Raw genomic sequence first — 22,485 nt, 5'->3', positions numbered from 1 at the left:
CGCCCCAGCAATGTATTTTATTGCTTCTGCTTCTGCTGCTCCTGCTGCTGCAGCAGCAACCAAACGAAGGGCGGGTGCGTCCTTCCTGGGTTATCCCTCGAACTTGTGATTATCTAAAAAAGAAGAAACATCGCCTCTGTTTATGTTTATCTGCTAAACAAGGCCGCAAGAGAGCTTGCTGCGCGCCTGCATGCATGCATGCATGCATGCATGCTGCTTCCGTTGTCGCTGGGGCTGCTGCCACAGCAGAAGAGAAAAGTGGTAATTGCTCCGTCAGAAAAAAGGACAAACGCGATTTTTATTGTTTATTAAGGGTATTTCCTTCTTTGTGTTAGAAGAAGAGGGGCATACGTTAGTCAGCAGCTCCTGCTGCAGGCATATCGACAGCAGCAGCAGCAGCAGCAGCGAACAGATCGCTGCAGGATAGGAAAGTTTTTATACAGACACCTCCTCGGCGTCCTTCTGGAGAAGGCTCGTACCGAGACATATGCGAATGACGGGCGCGAGGTCTATCTGCAGCTCAGAAGATGCTGTGCACAGGAAGAGTAGCAGCAACAGCAGCAGCAGCAGCTGCTGCTGCTGCACCTGCAAGTGAGGGAGGGGCCACACGGTATTGCATGACAGCAAGCCATAGTACTGTGAGGCTGTGGCGGCAACACAATCGTGCTGCAGCAACATCCGCTGCAGCAAGAACAGCTACGCCAACAGCAGTAGCGGCGACAGCAGCAGCAGCAACAGCAGCAGGGGGTGTCGCCACTTGCAACATCAAAAGCATCTGCAGTGCCTCGCGAGGTGTGTGGCTGAACTACTGCTGCTGCTGCTGCTGCTGCCACTGCAGCAGCAGAAACTGCAGCACTCGCCGTTGGTTTTCCGTACTGCGGGACCCCCAGCCGCTACAGCGCGTCCTTGCAGAACTTTCTGCTGCTGATGCTGCTGTTGAGAAGGCAGCTGATGAGAGCAGCAGCAACAACCTACAAGGCGGTGAGGAGGTGCCTGAGGAGCCCTACTCGTCTTCCTTCCAGGCAGCAGAGGAAAGCTGTCCCAACAGCTACGCAAGCAGCAGCAGCAGCAGCAGCAACAACAGCAGCAAGAGGGTTAAGAGCATCATCGTGGATGCAGGCGATGACAGTGACGGGTCTCCTCCTGTACAGGCGCATGCCGAGATTGTGCTGTCGAAGGAGCAGCAGGAGATGCTTGCTGCAGCAGAGGCTTCCGCTGCTGCTGCTGCTGCAGCAGACAGGCAGCAGCGCTTCCTAGAGTCTGTTGCTGCTGCTGAAACAAAAGAAGGAGGGCTGCGCTCAGCGCTTGAGCAGTCATTTGAAGCTTTGCTACCGCCCCACGTGACTGCAGCAGCAGCACCACCCGCCGCAGCAGCAGCACCAGCGCAGCCTCAAGCAGCAGGGGGAGCAGCAGCTGCAACAGCAGCAGCGGAAGACGAAGGAGGTGGTTTTATTTGGAATGATGCAGAAGAAGGAAGCCTCACTCCTGCACAGCGGTTTTACAGGGACAATCGGGAGCTGCTGCTGCAGCGTGCTGAGCAGTATCTGCGGGGCAAGCACGCAGCAGCAACAGCAGCAGCAGCAGCAGCAGAGGCTGGCGATGCTGCTGCTGCTGAAGAAGAGGAGTGGGACGATGCTGCAAGGACGCTTGAAGAGGATTGGAGAGCATATTTCAATCCCGTATATAAGCAGCCAAAGGGCTTCAGGTGGCCAGTTGCCGATACACCTGAATCTGCTGCAGCTGCTCCTGCTGCACCTCCAGTGTACGCGACCTTGCAGCCACAGATCACAGCGCAGTGTGCGCTGCGTTTGCCGCTCTTTCAGTACGAGCAGCAGTAACAGCAGCGTGGCAGTAGCCCCAGCCGCGCATGCATGAGTCTCAGCAGCAGCCGCAGCAGCAGCAGCAGCGTGTGCATGAGCAGCAGCAGCAGGAACTGCTTGCTGACTGATCTGTTTGGTGTATTGGTGTTTCTCAGGGACATGGAGTTCCGCAAGGGCCAATATCCGTCTTTGGAAGAATTCATGTCTCTCCTTGCGCAGGTACAGCAGCAGCAGCAGCTGCTGCTGCATCAGCAGCAGCAACAGCAACAGCAGCCCTAGCAGCACCAGCAGTTTGAGCAGCCGACTTATTGCAGCTTTGTTGCCCGTAGTCGCTAGTGCTGTGGTTATCGAACCCTGACCTTGATGACACCAGACTGAATTCCCCGCTGCTGTTGCTGCTGCTGCTGCTGCTGCTGTAGGAAGGCGTCAAGGATGTGGTCTGTTTAAATCTCGAGGCTCTCAATCGAAGAGACTTGGGGCTTGTTGCCCTCGTCGGCACTTGCGGAACAGCGGCTCACTGCAGGTTTGCTGCTGCTGTTGCTGCTGCTGTTGCTGTTGCTGTTGCTGTTGCTGCCACTGCGGCTCAAAAAGACCCATGCATCGTGCTGCATTTTGCAGCAATGGGTTGGCGTGTTGTTTGCACGGACAAACCCGTGCTGCTCTTGCTTTTCTTGCTGCTGCTGCTGCTGTTGTTGTTGTTGGTGGCGCTGTTATTGTTGCTGCTGTTGCTATCGTTATTGCTGCTGCTGTTATTGTTGCTGTTGTTGGTGCTGCTGCTGCCGCTGCTGTGCCTGCAGGAGAGTGGCGCGGTTGCTGCGGTCGATAATAAAGTCCCTGGAAATACCACTTGTCTCTGACAGCTGCAGCAGCACGAGCGGCAGCACAAGGCGGAACACTGCACGGAGGAGCAGCAGCAGCAGCGAGTGGTTTGTTGCCTGCCTCGGTCCAGTGTCTGTACACCTCATGACAGCACCAGCAAGAGATTTCTATGAGTGCGTTTGGGTAGCTGGTGCTGCAGCCGTTTGCTTTTCTTGTTTGTCTATTTGTCTTAGTTGGCGCTTGCTGCTGTGGCTGGAATGGCTGCTGCTGCTATTGTTCCTCTGCAGCGGAAGCTAAACGCAGGCATTGTTTTTTGTGTCTGCTGCATGCAGCGTGGAGCGCGTGTGGAGCAGCAGGAGCGCGCAGCAGCAGCAACAGCAGCAACAGGAGCACGAAGGGTTTGATGAAGATTTGCCGCTACTGCCACCAACTGGCAAGCAAGGAGATGAGTTGCAGCAACAGCAGCAACTGGTGCTGCAGCAGCTGCAGCAGCTGCAGGAGAAACACAAAGAGCAGTGTCCATGATTCATTTCATAGCAACAGGCAGTGCCTACACGCTTGTGTTTGCTCATGCTGCCTGCAGCAGCAGCAGCAGCACAAACAGCAGCAGCAACACAAAGGGCAGCAGCAGCAGCCAATAAACTCTTTTCACGTTGCAACTCAAATAATTATATTCTTTTTTTTTGGGGAATCAACGCAGCAAACCTTTATATGGGGTCTTATTGGGAGCCAGCAGCACAGGGTCTACGATCGCCTCTGGTTTTCTGTTGTTGTTGTTGCTGCTGCTGCTGTTATTTGGCGCCATTTCCGCTTCTCCTGTTTGTTGTACTTTACTGCTTGATGCTTGCTACTGCTTTTGGTAGTTTTGCACTATTTGCTGCCGCTGTTCGCTGTTGATATTCGCTGTCATTTGTTGGTGATGCGTGGTGCGGTTTGTTGCTGCTGCTGTTTGATGCTGTGGTTCGTTCCTTGGTGCTGTTTGCTGCCATTGTGTGCTGTTGTTTATTCCTTTGCTGACGGTCGCAGCTGCGGAGGCTGTTCAAAGATGCTGCCTTCCTGGCTGCTTGGTTCTTGCTGCGGCTGCTCTGTGCCGCCTGCTGCTGTTTGCCGTTGGTGGTTGCTGCTGCTGCTGCTGCAGCAGCGTGCGCTGAGGGCTAAAGGAAGCAACAGATTCACTGTTTCGTTGATCTTCTGCTGCGCTGTCTATACCTTTGTCTGTACACTGCAGGCGCTAGACTTAAACCATCAAAGGAGGATGTCTGTACAGCCCGAACAACTAACTGGCACGACTCCCGGCAACGGTCTTGAAGAATTTGTCTGTAATTGTCTTTAATTTTTAATGAAATATTTCCGCCATCAATCAGGAAAGCTGTGGGAGGGGGCGGCACAAGGGCGTCTAGCTCAAATGGTAGAGCGCTCGCTTAGCATGCGAGAGGTAGAGGGATCGATACCCTCGTCGTCCAGATTGGGTTTAATTAACAGCTTAGATAAGAAACATGCGATTTTAATTATTTGGTGTATCTACCGAAGAAAGACTTCTGGGCACGTTTCTGGATATTCGCAAAGCCTCGTGAGGCCTCTCAGTTTGGCTCGAAGTGCGTGTGTATGTAGCTCAGCTATTAGCTATTCACTTACACCAACAAAGTAGCAGAAAACCCCCTTTTACATATTGCTGCTGCTGCCTATGCCGTGCTAGCTGACCCGAAACTCACAACGCCACTTGCTGCTCTCCTCGCGTCCTTTTTATATTCAAGTTTTGCAGTTGTGAGAGTGTTTAGAGCAGCCAACTTCTTCCAGCAAAACCCAGCAAAAACCTGCTCACCTAAAGGCCGCCTTAATGTGATACAAGCGACAAGAATCGCTGCTGCTGCGGCGCGCGCACCAGCAGCAGTAATATCATAAGATCAGCAGCAGCAGCAGTAGGGGCACCAGCGGTAGCTGTGGCATGCCTGCTGCAGCGGTAGCAGCAGGCATGCCACTCTTGCAAAACACCTCTGTGAAGACCCATCTTCTGCATAAACACCGAGCGGTTCGCCCATTTATGCGTTTCTCGTGTTCTCTCCAACAACGTTTTTGCTTCACCTGACAGCAAAGAGACCCGTGGGGCTGCATGCATCCAGAGGTATTTGCAGCAACTAGACGGTGCTGCCACTGGCTGTCTCAACAGCTAGAGCAGGCGCATTTGCATCAGCTGTGCCAAAAAGTGCTGCTGCAATTCCAGCAGCAACTGCTGCTGCTGCTGTTGCGCAACCGCCAGCTGCCACTGCTACTGCCATATTCAAGGATACCGACTACCGCAGCGGGCCCTACTGCATCTGCAGCAGCCTAAGTGCCTATTCAGAGTCATGCTCCTCTTGCTGCTGTTGTTGCTGCTGCTGCTGCTTATGGTCTCTGCGGGTTGTGTATCTGCGAGGAAAACTCATGAGGAAGCCCCCGGGGGCTCTCAGTATTTCTCGTTCTCCCTGGCGTCTGTGGGCCTCTCGCCGCTCCGCTGCAGGAGAGATGAGTGCCTCTGCCCCCTCAGACCCTGTTGCAGCTCCTGCTTTTGCCGCTGCTGCTGCAGTTGCTGCTGCTGCGTAGATTTGATCTGGAAAGCGTAGGAGTGGCTGGAAGATTGGGTCCTCGTAGCAGAGCGTCAACTGCGTCAGACAGGCAGTGAGAGCCGTCTCACATTTAAGTACTTTGTCTGTCAGGCGAAAGGGCAGACACCGCAGCTGCTGCTGCAACAACTCCATCTCAGACGGTATCCAGCCGCCCTCAGGACCAACAGCTAGCAGTACACCCGTCCGCTGCTTCTGCAGTTGCTGCTGCTGCTGCTGTTGCTGCTGTTCCCCCCGCTGGTCGTCTTGCTTTTGCTGTGGACTAACTGCTTCAGCAACAGGCCGTAGCTGCAGGGAACGCATGAAAGAAAGACAAATGCCCCCTAACCAAGAAGCCACTGGACGCGCGCATGCAGCAGCAGCAGCAGCAGTAGCAACATCAAAGCAAAGAATTCAAAACTCACAAGTAGTTGGGGAAGGGTCGCCTCCGTGTGCGGGTGAGCGACTAGCCGCAGCGGGGGAAGCAAATAATGCGCAAAAGCGCCAGCATCTTCAGTGGGTCTTGTTGTTTGTTCTTTCCTCTCCGCGTCCGCTTCTTGCGCTTCTTCTGTTGCTGCTGTTGCTGCTGCTGCTGCTGGGGACGCTTCTGCAGCAGCAGTGGCCGCCAGAAAGCCCTCCCACGAAGCAAACGCATGCAGCTCGGGGGGGCGGGTAACCATTCCTTGTTCTAAGCCTGTGGGTGCGCAAAAGGAACTAAAAAAATAATATGAAGAAGCAGCCCCCTGCTGCTGCTTCTGCTGAGCCGTGTGCAACACAACTGTCGACGTTGCTGCTGCTGCTGCTTTCGTTTGCTGCCACGTAATAGCCGGCGCAGCAGAAGAATATTTCCCCTTCCAAAGGGGTAGCACCGAATGAACCACCAGCAGCAGCAGGAGCAGCAGCAGCAGCAGCAGAGCGCAGCAGCAACGGCTCACCCAAGAGCAGCTGTTCCAGGAGGTTCTCAGCAGCCAATCGAGAAGAAGAGAAAAACCCCTTCTCCGTCCGCGCAGCACAAACCAAAAATATTCGTCGAACCCCCACAACAGCGCAGAGCTGCAGCACACAAATACAGCAACAACCATGCAGGCCTTGTGCATGTACTCTACAGAATACAAGTCCATATAGGTATATATGAGTGTGTGCATGCATGCATGCACGTATGTTATGCACGTTACACATGCTATGAATGTATGTATGCATGCACGTATGTATGCATGTTTGCATGGGTGGATGTATATGTATGCATATGTGCTTGTGCTTATGTACTTATGCATACTTATGCATATATATGCATGCATGTATATGCTTGCATGTACATGTATGGACGCATGCATCCATTTATAGGTATGCATGGATCGAGGCATGCACACCGCCTGCGCCCCTAGCCTCAACAACAACAGCAGCATCAGCAGCAGCAGCCGCTGCTGTTGAATCCACGGGTTTTACCTGCAATATGCGTTCGAGCACCTTAGGGCGCGTCATTGCGAGGAGAAGGTCCACCTCAAGGTTCTCCCAAGGCGGTTTAGCATCTACCCTGAACAAACACACGCAGCAAGCAGCATGCATGCATGTATGCGGACGCAGCATCTACGCAATCCTCTTTAAAGGAGCTGCATACAGCAAAAATGCACTATATTGAGCAGCTCGTGTGCCATGTATGTTCACCGTAATTATTAAGATATTTCGATGCAGCGGCCAGCAGGCAAAACCTAAACTAGCTGCCTGCGTGCATGCTCCAGCACCTGTAAGCAGATGTGATGCATGCATATATATACATATATGTATGGACTGTATATATGCAGCATCTTACAAGTCCATTCGCTGCAGTAACTTGAGCTGAGTCTGCTGCGCCTCGCAGGAGACCACCTCGGCCTCCCCCACTCCCGCAGCGGCCACCCCAACACGCACGCGGCTGCCAACCTGCAGCAAAAATAAGTAATTCTTTTTTACGTGTAATCTCATTGCACTCAGCTCTCCGCAGTGTACATATACCGCTTTGAGGGGCTCAACCAGGCAACAGCCAATATATATATATATATATATATATATATATACAAAGGAAACGCATTAGACGAACTAACCACTCCTTGCGCGTGCTTGGGAGAAGATAGAACTCATAAGAAGGATACGCAGGCAGCTCTGCTGTGGAGAAGGTGGAGAGGTAGAAAGAGGAAAATCGAAAGGAGGACAGAGGCAGAGGAAGACATATAGGTAGACAGACCAACAGAAGGAAAAAACGCCCAAGAGGGTTTTGAGTAAAGCCCGCAAGCGGCCAGCATATACACCCGCGCAACGTAAGACACACGAGTCAAAGAAAACAAAATAAACGAATAGAAGACCTGCAGAAGAGGCTAATCGAAACAAGAGAAGAGTATATGAATACGGCGGCATATAATCAACAACAGCAACAACAGCAGCAATGAGGAAAGAAAACATTTCAGTCAGCTTATAGACGCACCCCAACCTTCAAAACCTGCTGGCAGTGACGGTGGCGGCGGCCTTTGAGGACAGCAAACGCCTCGCCGCCCTCCACTACGAGGTCCTCCTTGTGCAGCAGAATGAGATTCATCTTAGATATTTTCAGTAAGAAGACAAGTCAAAGCAAGAGAAAGGAATATGCATCAGCAATCAATGCCACAAATGAAGATATGCAAAGCGGAGGCTTTAAAAACCCAATGATCGCAGAGATGGAGAACGGAAAAATTCAACTTCATAAAATATGAAATGCAAAACACTGAACGGGGCAGGCAGCAGCCAACAGCCAGCTGCTGCCTTTCAGGTGTCTGTCATCGTATTCGTATTAAAACCCAACAAATAAATAAAAACATATTTCATTAACTAGAAACAAAACATTTCTTCGTTCCATGAGCTGCGGAAGTCAATCGGAGTTCGTCGCTCTTATCGAGGCCGGCGCGACAAAAAGAAGGAAGGAAGATATACATTTGAATTATTTAAATAAAAAATTCCAAATAAATTAAATCTTAAATTCTCTAATCATTTTTCAGAAAAAGATGAATTGCCGCTGTGGGGCCCCAGACGCCCGAACGCTGCATGCGATCGGGGCCCCCAAGGCCCCTTTAGCTGCAATAGCTTTGAAATGCCCTTCTCTTATTCGCCTTTTCTTGCTAATCCATATTCGGACAGTAATATGACGTATCCGTTAGGATCAATAAGATGGATGTGTAACAGTGCAAGACAATTTATATATATATGCATATATATATATATATATATATATATATATTGGAATACATACAGACCCAGAAGAAATACATAAATGTATATATATGTAGCGTGCATATATCAAATATATACTTAATAAGTATACATTGGTGGCCTAGATATGGTGTGTTGGCTTGTGTGTGTCGCTGTGTGTGTGTGTGTGTGTGTACAGCGATTTAGTTGTTTTGCTTGTGCATAAGCTGTGCATTGCATGGTTATGCTTCCCTGAAAGTTTGTTGGAAAAAACCGCATGGGTTTCTCTTTTTGGAATCTTGGCTACAGTTTTGCAGGGAGACAACAGAGGAGATGTGCGTAAGATTTGGTGTTTAAATTCCGGAACAAACAACTAGTGTCTGCAGTGTTTTGTTCACAAGGAAGAAGGTTCTCCAGAGCTGCTTACTAAAGAAACCTTGAGAACAACCTTACGTGGGACTGCTTCAGTGTATCGTTTCATTTCCGAGTTTACATCACCGGCCTTTCGGTAGGTGGATATGCATCTACTCTTCGCCCTTCTGACGCCAAATATAGCGTGCACTATGCATAGTACTCAGCAGTCGTTGCCGTGTCTAGCCTGTTTGATCTGATGGTGACAGATCTATCTGTGCACTTCAGAGATACAATATTCCAAGATAGTAGGGAACCCAAGTGCTGCAGCAGACAACACGGCGAGCCTGTTTGCATGAATATACGACGACAAAGAAGGACCCGCCCTATCTTGCCCCTTTACTGTGCCGCTTCGGCGTGTTCTGGCCTGCAGAGGGCCTTATATAAGGTTAACTGGAGGTACAAACAGCACATTCCTCGCTACTGTCTCCACTTCTTTTTCCTTGTTCGCTGCCGTTAGTTGTTGCTGCGTCATTAAGGCTGCTAAGCTAGTGTGCTGTGCTGATGTGCAGCTCGGCGTTGTTTGCTTGCGAAAGTTTCTAGTATTCGTGCAGAATGCACAATTACCAGTTGCCTTTGACTGTAGTTGGGGGCAGAGAGCTGCCCGTAACATTATCATGCTTTCAGTTTCTGCTCGCACCTACATCCAATGCTGTCTCTATATGCAGCAACAGCTTGCAAGCGCAGACGCACCAGCAACTGCTGGTACACCCGCAAAGCCTGGAAAGGACAGTCAATTCCTCCCCGAGGCAGAAGCGGTGCCGTTGCTGCTATAGATTAGCACCGAATCATGTACCTGTCATGGCCTCCGTGCTGCTGCAACAGCAGCACCTACTCTTGAAGCATATGCATGCCCTCAGGCTCCCCTGGAGGCATGCATGGCGACTGCAAAAGGTATGCATATTCATTTGCCAAGGCCTCACAGCTACGCACAAAGCAGCTGGCAAGTCAACTGCCTCGAATGCATGCATGATACACGTGCACGAGGCGTTAGTTTTTTGGGGTTGCAGCAGCAGTTGGCTGCTGCAATTCAGCAGTTATTCACTGCGTCTGCACCTGCGCTTGCTGGCCACCACTGCCTTCGCTCTGAAGCCCGTCCCGACCCGTGCTTTTGATGCTGCCGCTGCTCCCGCTCTGCCGGCCATCCGGGTTCCCTGTAGATGCCTGCTCGCTGCAGCAGGGGTGCTGGTGCAGGTGTAGCCGCACTAGGCTATCTTTGGGCAGCGTTTCTGCACTAGCAACGACTGCTGATGATTCGCTGGCCATTTGTTCTGCTGCTGCTGCTGCTGCAGCTGCTGCAGCAGCGTACCTTATGCTGCGCTTGAGCTGCAGCGCGGTAACAGACACAGAGGGAGGAGGGTCGACATATAGGCATCTCTTGCGAGATATAGACCAAAGAAAGAGATGCATAAGGAAGCAGCAAAGGAAAATGGACGCCAACACAATCATCGCCTTCAGTGGCTCTGAGAGGCAAAACACCTTGTACACGTACCCTACTCCTCCTTGCCCGTTGGGCACTTTGAAGAGAAAGACACAGAGCTGCAGCACCAGGTAGCAGAAAAATAAAATTATCGTGTAACCCATATGCCGCATTGGGCAGGGTATTCGGGAGAGAAGCGACGCATGCAACAGTGTAAGCAAGACCAACACTGAGTGCTTCCACACTGTAACCCAAGATCCAGGGAATTGAACATCTTCAGCCTTAAAGAGAGAAAAGAAGACTGCAGCAACGCCAAGTGATGCTACCAACTGCAGATTGTGAACTACCCACGTCACTTTCACGAACCATGGCACATCCACGGGTGCTGCTGCTGTGGAGCCGCTTCTTTGTGATGCTGCTGCAGCTGCTGCTGTTGCTGCTGCTGCTGCTGCTTGTGCCTCTGATTCCATCGACGCGGAAGATACCGCGTTTCTGCTCCCTGTGGAGCAGGTGGGCCCGCTGTCTGCTGCTCCGGAGGACCAGGCCGTGAGAGCGTGCGCGGACACGCAAACTGGTGGGGAGGAGCGGTTGCGTTGCTGCCTGTCAACAGCTCTCTTTCGAGCTAGTCGTCTGCTAGCGCCCGTCTCACTTGCACTTGCTTGCACTCGCGAAACGCACTTGTTGCTCGGGTTCGGGGCCAAGAGGATCCCCTCAACGCAACATCGACTGTCAGCCATGAGGTCTCGGTACCCTTGCAGAACCAGGCATAAGGCCCGCGAATCGCGCGGCTGCCGCTGCTGCTGCAGCAGTTGCTGTCGTTGCTGCACCAACCACGGGAGGAGCGCAGCTTTGCTGCTGCTGTACGTCGGACGTGGATGCCGACCGTCCACAGCAACAAACTCTAGAGCTGAAAACCCCAAGCTGCAGGTGCTGCTCTCTCGGGAGGCGACATTTGGGGCATTCGGCTGAATATAGTTGAGCGAATACGTTGGAGATGCTTCTTCCACCGAATTCATCAAAACCTGTGTTTGCCTCTGCTGCCGCTGTTGCTGGTACTGCTGCGGTTCTGGCGGTAGCTGCACGTGGCGCCTGCGCGGTTGCTGCTGCTGCGGGTCGCTCGTGCTGCCCGAACAGGGCTGCAGGGGAGCTGCGAAGCTCATGCATGCAATGATGGAGGTGATGGTGAGGGAAAGGAATCCGGCAGCCACGAGAAGACTGTTCCAGTTCGTGAAGTAGAGCATTTGCGCTTTGCCCACTTCTTTGTACCCCTGAATAGAGGCGAAACACTCAAGCACCAGAACCGTAATGCAGCAGAAGGTACGCAAAAGAGTCAGAAACGCGGGATCTATTGCGTTTGGAAAGTACGAGCAAACGAAGACCTGTCGCCAGTCTCGCTGGTGAAGATCAACCTTCCAGAAATGCCGCAGCTGTTTCAACTCGTACAACAAGTGCTCTCTATACGGAGGCACGCGGATGGCCAGAGGTATGTTTTTCAAGTCTGGCAAGTCAACCCCCACTACTCCTTTTGCCTCTTTCTCCCGCAAAGAACCGTCAGGGCTCTCGGGGGGATCCCCTGATAGGGAGGAGCACTCAGAGTTGCCGGCCTCAGCTGCAGCTAGCGAAATTTCTGCTGCTGCTGCTCTGGCCACTGCACCAATCACCGCCTCCGTCGCTGCATTTCCTACGCCATAAGCGTCGGAGTTGTCGAGGTGAATGGTGCAAAAAGAGGGCGGATGGGGTGGCGGTTCGTGCGCCTGCGCCCCATGGGGAAGAGAAACGTGCTCCAGGGAATGGGGAGCCAGCTGCTGGTGCTGCTGTTGCACCTGCTGCTCATGAGAGTCGTGCTCGATATGCTTGCGGTGCTTTTGTGCTGGGACAGAGCTGATGTATAGAGACCCTATCTTCGCAGCTTCCGAATGGCCAGAATCCGTAGCAGCGCCTGCAGCTGCGTCCGCCGCCACAGCTGCTGCAACCTGAGCGTTTTTAGCATGCACGTGGGCACAGAGGCCCATAGTCACAAGGTAGCAACCCTCGTTGCTGCTGTTGCCATGTGCAGCACGAGATGTGTTGCTGAGAACCGACCGGGAACCGGGGGAGCTCGCTGCTCTCGACTCCAGTGCCTGGGGCTGTATGGAAGCAGGAGAACCAATGTGCCTCTCTGAAGGAGAAGTGGCCGCAAAATTTGCTGCACCCGCTGAAGCCATCTTGAGGAGGTGTTCAGCAAAGCGCGTTGTTAGCGGTGGGTGACTCTTGCAAGGGCAGCGCTTGCGGGTTCCGCGCGTGAGTCAAAGAAAACAAACAGAAGGTGTTTATAGTACCTGTCTGGCGATTTAAAAGTAAGGCTGCATTGTTTCAGCAAACATATTCAGAACAGACGTTGAAGTTGCAGCAAGACGCGCAGGAAGAAGCGCGAGAGAAGACGATGAGAGGACCATTCGTTCTTTATTTAGTTCTTGGCGGTGACCTTGGCAGCCCACCATAGCTTCAAGAATTACAGACCATTAAACAGACAAATCAGCGTGCGAGCGAAATGCGAAACCGATTGCTGTTCTACGAACAGAAAAACTGCTCGTCATTGCCCCCTTCAGCGGCCCTGACGCCCAGAGGAGTGGTCTGGCGACGCAGCAGCTGGTCATCAGCCCGCTACTGGTCCACAGCGGAGCAGCTGCCTGCAAAATACCCCCAACAACATTGAAATGCTATTGTTTCAAGTGAAATGCCAGTTGTTCATTTTGTTAATTACCTCATTTTCTCCATGCTTCTTTTTTTGCAGGCTAGGTAAGCCCTTCTGGGGAGTGAGCGCGCTGTGGTGGGGGCGATGCTCTAGACGTAGCACCCCTGTTTCCTTTTGGAAGTGGAAGTCATATGAAAGCATATTTTTAATGGACACTTTCGAATTATTTTACTGTTGTTATTTAATAGCTGCTTCGTCTTTTCATTCCCTTGGGGGGCGGGGCGTTCTCTTGCTGAGGACAGTATATGCAAGTGTGTCCAGCGACTGCCCTACCCTTAGCGGAGTGGAGACGGAGTTGAACAGTTTGAAAGTTGGCCCACTTGGCCATAATCGTATCTTCGTACAGCCTAATTAGCTTATATAAACCGTGGAGGGGTAGAAACTATGACAAGTTGATTGCCGTTCCTGAGTGCTGGCACCTGCAGCCCGAAGGGAGGATAAATTCACTTTTATCGTTTGGCAGTAATTATTTCCTCCAGCTAGTCACGCATACATCTCGGAAGGCAAAGACAAAGCACACAAACAACACTAGAAGGATGAACCACCCTAGCCGCCTATTATTGTTCAAGTGGCACGCATATGCATCCGAAGATTGCAAAGGAACCTCGTTCGTTCCGGATGATTGCCATCGGCACCCCATCTCACCGCTACTTACATTTCTCTTCTTTTCATGCCCTGGAGAGTCATCCCTTGTTCAACCTGGCTTCCTTCCTATGAGGTGCATTTGTACCGTAGTTGGATGCCCCGCATCAGGCATGCGTTGACGGAATATTCTACCCTTCGTGATCGTCGTACAAATTCAGTATAGGATTTTCCACAGCCATTTGACGATGAAGACATGAAGAGACTTTGCGTGCTCCACTCATCCGCCTAAGGGTGTGCTCGGACACCCCTAAAATACCTGACGAGTTCCCTGTTTGCACACACGAGCGACTGAGCCGCACTGCAGAAATTCCTCAATATTCAACATCTGTAGGCGGGCATGCACCCTGTGGTGCTAAAATACACTGGGATGGGCCCACGTCATAACTAGTAACTATCTGTCAGTGCAGGCTGGCATCCAGCTCCCGCCCTCCTGCCAGACGCACTCGCTCGGCTTCATCTGTGGTGTGCTCCTCAAAAGGACGTGCAAGCTGTTCATTGAGCCGCTCTGTTTCACACAGACCGGCCAAACGTGATGCTTAGGTAACTCATGTTCCTGTGCCTCCTTTACGATGTAATGATAGACAACATGCGTTCCTTTGAAGCAAGTTCCGCGGCTCATGCCGCTTCACTACCCATTACTCACCTTTCTGACATTTGGGGTTGGCTCCAATTGTCAGAAAGGTGAGCAATGAGTGGGAGCAACCTCAGGGCACAAAGTAACTATCTACCCATTCCTAGCAGTAGCGATCGAACTTCGGCCACCTTGCATTGGGGCTAGCTGCCGCAGCTGGCTGCCAGCGATGACACTGCCCCTGCAGAGCTGTTGTATTATGTGCTAGCCTCGGGCCCCTCACTTTTGGGGCAAAAACACAAAGTAATTTCTGTTAGCGAGCGCATACGCTCAAGGCGAACTGGACGTTCGGGGCCTTACCAGTAGGCCCCGCTCGGCCAAATCCGCCTGGGGGTGCAAACGTATTAAACAATTCAGTCCGCAAGTCTTGCAACATTTCATTCCTTCTTGCCACCCTTGAGAGCAGCAGCGCGCTGCTGAGCGAAGTGACGACGGCCTAAACACAGAAAATGTAGGATCACCCGAACCGCAAACCCATTCAACAGGGGGTATCCCCAGAGTCAAGCATTCCACCTTGCCCACGACAATATCGTCAACAAACAAAGCAAAACGTGAACTGTACTTGAGCCAGTACATATGGGAGTGGCCCAACCAATATCTGTGCAGGCCTGTTGCACTCTCGATGCCCCATAGCTAAGCGAGGTAACGAGGAATGTTCGTACGAGATTGTGACAAAAAGGCCTCAAGGGCTCCTACTAATGACGTACCGAGGAACTTCAGGAACTCGTCAAGGATAATAATCGGGAAGGACCAAAGTAATACATACACCCAGTCCATCGCCGAAAGCTCTACGACACCGAAGACACGGCGCTGCAGCAGAAAATACGCATGCGGGGCAGGCCATCATGTAAAAGTGGAAACAAACAGGGCTTCCCTAATTTTTGTTCCCTCTGCTGTCACTGCGAATGACTTACAAGGAAGGGGATGTACAGGATGGCGCAATGAACGATGAGGGAAGAAGCAGTCGCCAGGAGTAGGTACGGGTTTGCCTGAAGCGCAATAACCTCTAAAACCTACGACGACACTGTAGGCGAAACTATACACGGTGCGTTGGGACCTATACGTTCCAGTGGCCACCACATCCCAAAAGCGTGAAGCCTACACTACTCAAGTTGCTTGAATTTAGGACTAAGACAAGGATGGGATTAATATTGACTTAGGTTCTGACATTCCTTACCCAAGGCGGCATACGCAAGAGGGAGTGATTCTCAGAGAGGGCATTAAATGCATTGAACATTTCAATAACGACCAACACTGTTAGACTAAGGGTGCTGGCCTGCAGGAGATCAGAAGACAACAAAAAATGCAAAAAGCCTTGAGGTACCTCAACGCAATGCAACCAATGCGCAGACGCTGCGACGCCCAATCGATGGGGCAAATGCAAACCCCTGACAAGAAGGATGACCCTGGATTCCGCTAGAACTAAGAACGGCCGCTGCCTGTGGTGTGTGCCCTGACCTTGGCCTTGCCGATGGTGAAGTACGAACAGGGCTCGTTCTCAGGCATCCCGTACACAGGCACAGGGTTAAAGCCTTTCCACGTGGAGCAGCGACCCCACGCCATGAGCTGAGGAACAGTAAGGAGAGTGTGCTGCTCTGCAGGGTCTGTCCCGAAGACATACCACCACACAAAGATGCCCACTGTTGCAAAACCAACGTAAATCCCAACCAGCAAATACCGCAGGAAGATCCAAGTGCTAATCAACCGGTCATCGCGGTGACGAGGAGGTCGTTTCATCACGTCGTCATCCGCTGGGTTGAAGCCTACAGGAAGAACAAGTACCATACTCGCCTCACCAGTGAAAGGCGGCATCTACTTGTACTGGCGCAACTTAGAGATGGCACAAAGCATAAGTGACCAATAATCACTTCGCTGTTCGTCAGATACAGGTCGTGCCCAGCTCACCGAGAGCAGTAGCTGGAGGCCCGTCTGTCACGAGGTTCACCCACAGAAGTTGCACCGGAGTCAGGCCCTCTGGTACCCCAAGAGCTGCGGTCATGAAGATAGAAGCGACCTCGCCAATGTTGCTGCTAATCAAGTACCGAATAAACGCCTGAAGATCCAGGATGCAATCGCCCATCCAAGAAACCAGTATATTAGAAACATCAAGACAGGCAGGCATGAGACATTCAGATGTAGAGATTTGCACGTATAGGTTAACAACCACCTCCAAGCAACAGCAGCAAGCGGAAAGAGGCCAACATAATCGGAGGAGATAGCCACAGGAGAGCCCGCATTGAAACGCAAGGTGGGGAGGTAGAGCCATAAACCATAATCAGGGGACACATTAAGCCGAAATATTAGTCGCGGTTACTATGCTAACCTTCATGTTGTTGTAGATAGACCTGCCCTCTTCCACTGCAGAGACGATCGTGCTGAAGTTGTCGTCCGCCAGGACCATGTCTGAAGCTTCCTTTGCCACTTCGGTGCCTGCTATGCCCATAGCAACGCCAATATCTGCTTGTTTTAGGGCCGGCGCATCGTTGACTCCGTCGCCCGTCATTGCCGTGGTCTCCCCTAACTCCTTAAGCAGCTTGACTATGAGCTGTTTGTGTTTGGGCTCCGTGCGAGAGAAGATTGCGCCACCCGCTGCAGAGCCCACACACAAAGGCATGCATTCCATTCCTGAACCCGACCAGAGAGCAACTTATCTCTATTTCATCCTTGCATGCCGCCTTTGTCTTTACGAGACAAATGCACTCTAGAGCGACTTACGAGAAGAAAGAACCCTCATCTTTTCTGACGCCGAAAGTGCCTCAAATTCCTTTCCAGTATAGGACGGGAACGTCTTATCGAAGCCTTCACGAATGTGCACCAGATCAGCCACCGCCTCCGCAGTGTCCTTGTTGTCGCCAGTAATCATCACAACCCTTATGCCGGCATCTGCAATCATCAACGCCAAACACTGGATCTCGACGCTTGCACGGCGCAGAAACACCTCACCTCATCCCTCTAAGCGCTCAAATGCTTTGGGCTACTTCGCGCGGTATCGCCTCCAGCTCGAAGCTAGTGACGCGATGTCCATAAATACCACCCCTCCACGTGGGTATTAAAATGACTCATTTGTGAGAAACAGTGCTTTCTTTTCAGCGCCGACGTCTCACCTCTGCACTGCAAGATGGCGCTACCCACTTCTGGCCTCGGCGGGTCGAAGAGCCCTACGACACCGATGAAGCAGAGGCTGCTCTCGAGGGCTGCGTATCCTGCCTGGTCCTCGAGCAGGCTGCGCGAGGCCTGAGTCGTCTCTCCCCCATAGTCAGCAAGCGGCCCCGCATCCAAACGAACAGCCAATGCTAGAGTGCGCAGAGCCCCCCGAGCCATCCCAGCGACGTCCGTCAGAACCACTTTTCGTGCAGCTTCACTCATAGGCACCACGTCGCCGTTCGGGAGCATCATAGTCTCGCACCTGAAAGGAAGCAATAGGACACTTGGGGGCAGAAGCTAAAACTGAATGCAGATTGCGCAAGCAGAAAGCTCTACTCCTCATACAGCTACAGGCACCCTGGGGACCATCTGCTGTGCTCCTGACGCCGCGGCCCACCTTGTTAGAAGAGTTTCCGGCGCACCCTTGACAAAGAGCTCGTTTCTCTTCGTTTTGCTGTTGCGAGACAGAACACTCATGCTTTTCCTGTCCCGGCTGAACTCCAAGGTAGCCAAATCCTTGTATTCGCCTTTCCAATAATCGCTAGACAGCAAACGCACACGCACAATACCCCGAACTCTGCAGAGGTACAAGCCTAAACGCCATGTGGAAGCAGCCTATCGACTCTCGTATCACAGAACTTGACAAGCTATCTTATTAAAGCCTAAACTCAAGCCTAAACTACAGCCAGGCCTCCCGAGTTTAGTGGCTGTCGCCTCTCAACATCTACCGTGGCGAAGTACCAGAAGGGAGTCGGATTCGCAGCTGTGCGCTTCGTGTTTGCTCTTCGGGAGATTTGTTCATCGGAGAAGAGCCCCAGCTTCTCGACAAGAACAAGAAGTGCTGCTTCTGTGGGTTCACCCATGCGCTCGTAGTGGCTCCCTTCTGACGATCCCGGAGCGACATTCAAGTGGGCTTCATTGCAAATGGTTGCGCAACGGCAAAGCCAAGACAGGACTGCCTGGTGCCCAGTCAGCGACTGGGAGCCCTTCGCCCCGCCCCGCATCTCACGAGACACGCTGCCGGTCGCGCAGAAGCCAGTGCCATCAACAGTGAACACGTCGACCTAAGGCCGCACAAAGGCGATAGAGTCCAGCGCACAGACAGATACTGCCACTGTAGATACAACACGCTTGCATCGGAGAAGGAGCATGCAGTCACAACAAAATTAAATAGCAAGAAAACAATACAAGGCACTCGGCACAATCGGAATTTGCACTACAATGCACCTAAGCAGCAGAAACCAGAGGTGCTACGCCCTCACCTCTGTGCTGCTCTGGCCGACAACGCAGAATCTGACGCATGTCATTTCGTTGGTAGTAAGAGTGCCGGTTTTGTCTGAGCAGATGACGGTTGTGCATCCGAGTGTCTCTACACTCTGCAGCCTCCTAACAATTGCATTCTTTTTTGCCATCTTCCGCGTTCCCAAAGCCAAGCAGGTCGTGATAACGGCAGGTAAACCCTCAGGGATGGCAGCCACAGCCAAAGCCACAGCGATCTTGAAGTAATATATGCACCCCCGCAAGGCGCTCCCGTGCACAGCATCGCTGAAGTGCTGAAGACAAAAAACCAATTTACGATTAGTACATCCGATATATGATTACATATATCAACGTAAAGAAGAAATTGATCACTCAATGTATACAAGCCACACTAGTTCTACAGCCTTTGCCTAAATTGTTCCGGCAATGCCCGCCCAATGGAGCTCTCAGAAAGATATCTACATTGGTACATTAAGAATACATACGGTCAATTCATTTCTAGAGCAGCAGCATAGCAGAACAAGCAGCAGTAGAATCAGACTCTGAATCTGGGACTACACACTGTGGGACTGGCGGCTCACTCCGATGTTGATGAGCCACACAACAACACATACGGCGCAGATGACCTTGCTAAGAGCTTCTCCAAACTCGTCAAGTTTCTGCTGCAGCGGACTCTGCGTGTCATCCGACTCCCCAGCCTCATGCACAGCGGCTTGAATGAGCCCGATTTGCGTAGCCATACCGGTCCTCACCACCACTGCAAGGGCCCTTCCCCGCGCTACAGTCGTGCTACTGAAGCACAGGCAACGCTGGGACTGAATTTCGCAGTCGCGCATAGATGCAGGTAACGCCTCCACGTCCTGCAGAGAAACCAACAGCAATCACATCGCAAAAGCAGCAGCAGCACATCCACTGCAGCACTCGGCTATGCTTCCCCACTGCACCTCGTCTTTCTTGCCCTAAGGAACTCATCTATGCCCATCTCAAAACAAAGCCACTTGGTGCACCTCCACACGGTCTATCGGTGCGGTGGTTCGCATAGCCACTAAGGAGAAATTCCAGCAATTGTCAGCCACCCCACTCTGGCAAGAGAGAAGAAGCACAAATTTGCGTTACCTTAAGCACGGCTACGCTTTCGCCTGTGAGTTGACTCTGCTCCACCCTGAAAGATGCCGTCTTAAGTTCCACCACGCGACAGTCCGCAGGCACCTTGTCCCCACAACGAAGGTCCACAAGGTCACCTGGCACTAGCGTCGCGGCTGAAACACAACGCCAGGTGCCTGAGCGGCAGACGCGAGCCTGCTGCGGCTGCAACTGCTTCAAAGCGACAAGAGCTTTCTCCGCGTTGGACTCCTGCACCAGAAGAAACATATAATCACAGCGTTCTAAGACCCGCTGCAGCGCTGCAGAGACTTTGAACAGCAGCAGCAGCCACAGCTGCTGCTGCTGTTGCTGCGCAACCACGGCAGAAAAGCAGGCATTAACAAGCACGCACCTGCCAAACTCCTACGGCTGCGTTGAGGAAGAGAATGATGAGAATCACAAGTGGCTCCACGTACGCCGCAAGACCTCCTTCCCCACCTTCCACAACTGCCAACACGAAACTGACGACTGCGGCCGCCAACAGAATCCTGAAGAGCAAAGCAAACAAAAGAAACATACGACTGACAAAAAGGCACGAAGACGGCCCTAACGTCGTGGCCAAAATAAACGAAGCAACCCAAACCCCATAACTTTGCTAGTTTCAGGCAGAACGCCGCCATGGCGCACAGGCACCACTGAAACGCATGTGGGATCAAGGGAGACGCGTGGGCGGAGGAAGAGGACAGAGATAATATCTAGCGTGACTGAGAAATACACATTTGCACACAAGGCGCTTGCTACCTGACAAGGAGGTCCTGGAACTGCTCCAGGATCAGCTGGAAAAGGCTCTTCCCTTCTTCATGTTGCAATTCATTTGGACCGAAGCGCTCGAGGCGCTCCGCAACGACTTCAGCAGGTAAACCGGATTCCAATGATGTCTCATGGTACTCTAGCACCTGAAAGCACCAGCAACGATAGCACGAGCGGGCATACCTTATCTGACCTGCTGCGGCACCTGCTGCTGCAGCATCTGCTGCTTCGGATGACATCATCACTGCTTCTGCTTCGATGCTCACCTCTTGAACTGTGCAAGTGTGAGGCGCCTCCTGCAGAGACCTGCAGCGGCCCTCAGAAGGGCTTGTGGCCACCATCCCCAGCACACACGCAGGAGGCGAACTGAAAGACAAAATCAGAGCGTGGGGCGGAGACTCGGCAGAGGGAACTCCTCCTCCAGCACCGATGCCTCGTCCCCTCTTATCCTAGAATGGGCTGGAAGACCCAAGCGCGCGCTGCAGCAGCCAGAACAGCAGAACTGTACAAGGAAAGCTGCGAGGCCGCGGGGCCCCAAAAAGCACCGCAGGTGTCGCTCCTGCCTTTGCTTCTCTCTGTAAAGCAATTCCTAACAACTTCGAGGAAGGGGACCTCCGCTCACTCCCGGAGACGGTTCCTGCTGCGGCTGCGGCGGCTGCTGCCGCAAGTCCTGCAGAAAGCGGCGCTGTCGCGCGGCTGCTGCTTGTAGTGCCGGGCACTACAGTAGGCCTGGAACTCTGGGAAAAAGCCCAAAATAATGATAGAAAAAGAACTTGGGGTGAAAACGACCTCAATTACCTATGTATCCTCCAACTGGCTTGCGCCTAAGACCAACAAGACACCGGTGGCAGTTCACGGGGCTGGATAAGCCCGTGTGCACTTTCTAGTCTGTACTGCCTACCAACCTCCCCGTTAGTATCCGTTTGAGTCTGGTCTTCTATGCTATGGACTCTATAACGGAATATTGCGAGTTATTTTTGTGTTATAAAGAACGCATAACTGAATTTCCCCGCGTGTTCAGCCCAACTACCATTCAGTTGCTCATGGGGAAAGTGTAAATATGGGGTTTCGAGACCTGGCAGAGCCGCTCAAAGCGATTCTTCTCGGGTAAGTATCGGCGCTTTGCCGCCCAAGCGTGAAGCATTACTTTTTATCTGAAAGGGTAGGGACTGGAGGAGGAGACTTTGCCGCTGCGCTTCTCGCGAAGGGGCGTGGAATGCTTTTTCCATTGTTGGTAGATGAACGCTTACATGTCATCTGTAGGCAGCCTCCACGAATCCAGAGGCACACAAGTTGTCTGCAAACGCTAGTGCAGACAGCAAATGCTCTTGCAGCGTTACTTGCCAAAAGCTGCGGTGCAGCTTGTGTCGCTTCACCTCCCGCGGCCCTGGCGCCTTGGGCCATCGTCCCCAGGACGTCTGGGGACTGGGAAGCAGGTCATATGTATTTTTGGAACTCTTTCATTAATTGTCTTTTTGGCTCGGTTACAGCTCGCGGAGCTCCTCAGGGGAGGTCTCTCGTTACACCGGGTCCGTCACAGGTAGATGGATGCATCTGTTTCCGTGTATACATTGGCTGCTGAAAGCCGAAGAAGTGCTTGGCAGTTGTATATGGTGTAAGGACGTGCATGGAAAGACGGGCATAGATCTAGGGGATTGCCTTGCTACAACTGCGCAGTAAGTGCTATACTTCAGGGCGCCTCTTATACCCATCAGCAGCAGAAAACTGAGCTTAGTGAGGCTGCGCTCAGGACGCCTGAAGGCAGGAGGAGAGGTCTGCTGTCTTTGACATATTTGAAACTGGAGACATTTGCTACGGTTCGCATTTAGCCTGCAGGCGAGTAGAAGGACATATTCTAATTTCGGGCAGTGCTCCGCTAGACCACGAGCCTTAGTGTGCTTATCTGCCCAAAAAGGGGTAAGAGATGCAATGGG

At 52.2% G+C, this 22,485-nt stretch overlaps 4 protein-coding genes across 4 annotated transcripts; 1 reads left to right on the top strand and 3 right to left on the bottom strand.

The window, feature by feature from the left end:
* Positions 1 to 527: 527 nt before the first annotated feature.
* On the top strand, positions 528 to 3,164 carry EAH_00030610 (Conserved Plasmodium protein, related; the record flags this gene model as incomplete). The annotated part of the gene is made up of 5 exons (XM_013392478.1): positions 528 to 1,795; positions 1,976 to 2,039; positions 2,240 to 2,343; positions 2,618 to 2,812; positions 2,972 to 3,164. 5 exons carry the CDS (start codon positions 528 to 530, stop codon positions 3,162 to 3,164), a joined length of 1,824 nt encoding a protein of 607 aa, XP_013247932.1.
* A 1,808-nt stretch (positions 3,165 to 4,972) lies between these two features.
* On the bottom strand, positions 4,973 to 7,180 carry EAH_00030600 (hypothetical protein, conserved; the record flags this gene model as incomplete). Its single annotated transcript, XM_013392477.1, has 5 exons — positions 4,973 to 5,527; positions 5,644 to 5,912; positions 6,154 to 6,271; positions 6,665 to 6,752; positions 7,029 to 7,180. 5 exons carry the CDS (start codon positions 7,178 to 7,180, stop codon positions 4,973 to 4,975), a joined length of 1,182 nt encoding a protein of 393 aa, XP_013247931.1.
* A 2,685-nt stretch (positions 7,181 to 9,865) lies between these two features.
* EAH_00030590 (hypothetical protein, conserved) lies at positions 9,866 to 12,448 on the bottom strand (the record flags this gene model as incomplete). The annotated part of the gene is made up of 1 exon (XM_013392476.1): positions 9,866 to 12,448. The coding sequence occupies one exon, from the start codon at positions 12,446 to 12,448 to the stop codon at positions 9,866 to 9,868; it is 2,583 nt and encodes an 860-aa protein (XP_013247930.1).
* Positions 12,449 to 14,631: 2,183 nt separating this feature from the next.
* On the bottom strand, positions 14,632 to 20,892 carry EAH_00030580 (calcium-transporting ATPase, putative; the record flags this gene model as incomplete). The annotated part of the gene is made up of 17 exons (XM_013392475.1): positions 14,632 to 14,690; positions 14,962 to 15,064; positions 15,169 to 15,243; positions 15,432 to 15,530; positions 15,713 to 16,017; positions 16,160 to 16,307; positions 16,578 to 16,843; positions 16,970 to 17,137; positions 17,359 to 17,660; positions 17,796 to 17,939; positions 18,140 to 18,462; positions 18,661 to 18,951; positions 19,240 to 19,518; positions 19,775 to 20,011; positions 20,154 to 20,289; positions 20,543 to 20,697; positions 20,818 to 20,892. 17 exons carry the CDS (start codon positions 20,890 to 20,892, stop codon positions 14,632 to 14,634), a joined length of 3,165 nt encoding a protein of 1,054 aa, XP_013247929.1.
* Between the last annotated feature and the right edge of the window lie 1,593 nt (positions 20,893 to 22,485).

The sequence above is a fragment of the Eimeria acervulina genome, genomic scaffold (genome assembly GCF_000499425.1).
Source record: "Eimeria acervulina Houghton genomic scaffold, Eah_scaff283, whole genome shotgun sequence".
In the NCBI taxonomy this organism is placed as follows: domain Eukaryota; phylum Apicomplexa; class Conoidasida; order Eucoccidiorida; family Eimeriidae; genus Eimeria; species Eimeria acervulina.
Note: the sequence above shows the minus strand (reverse complement) of the source record. Positions and strands in the feature narration are given on the sequence as shown.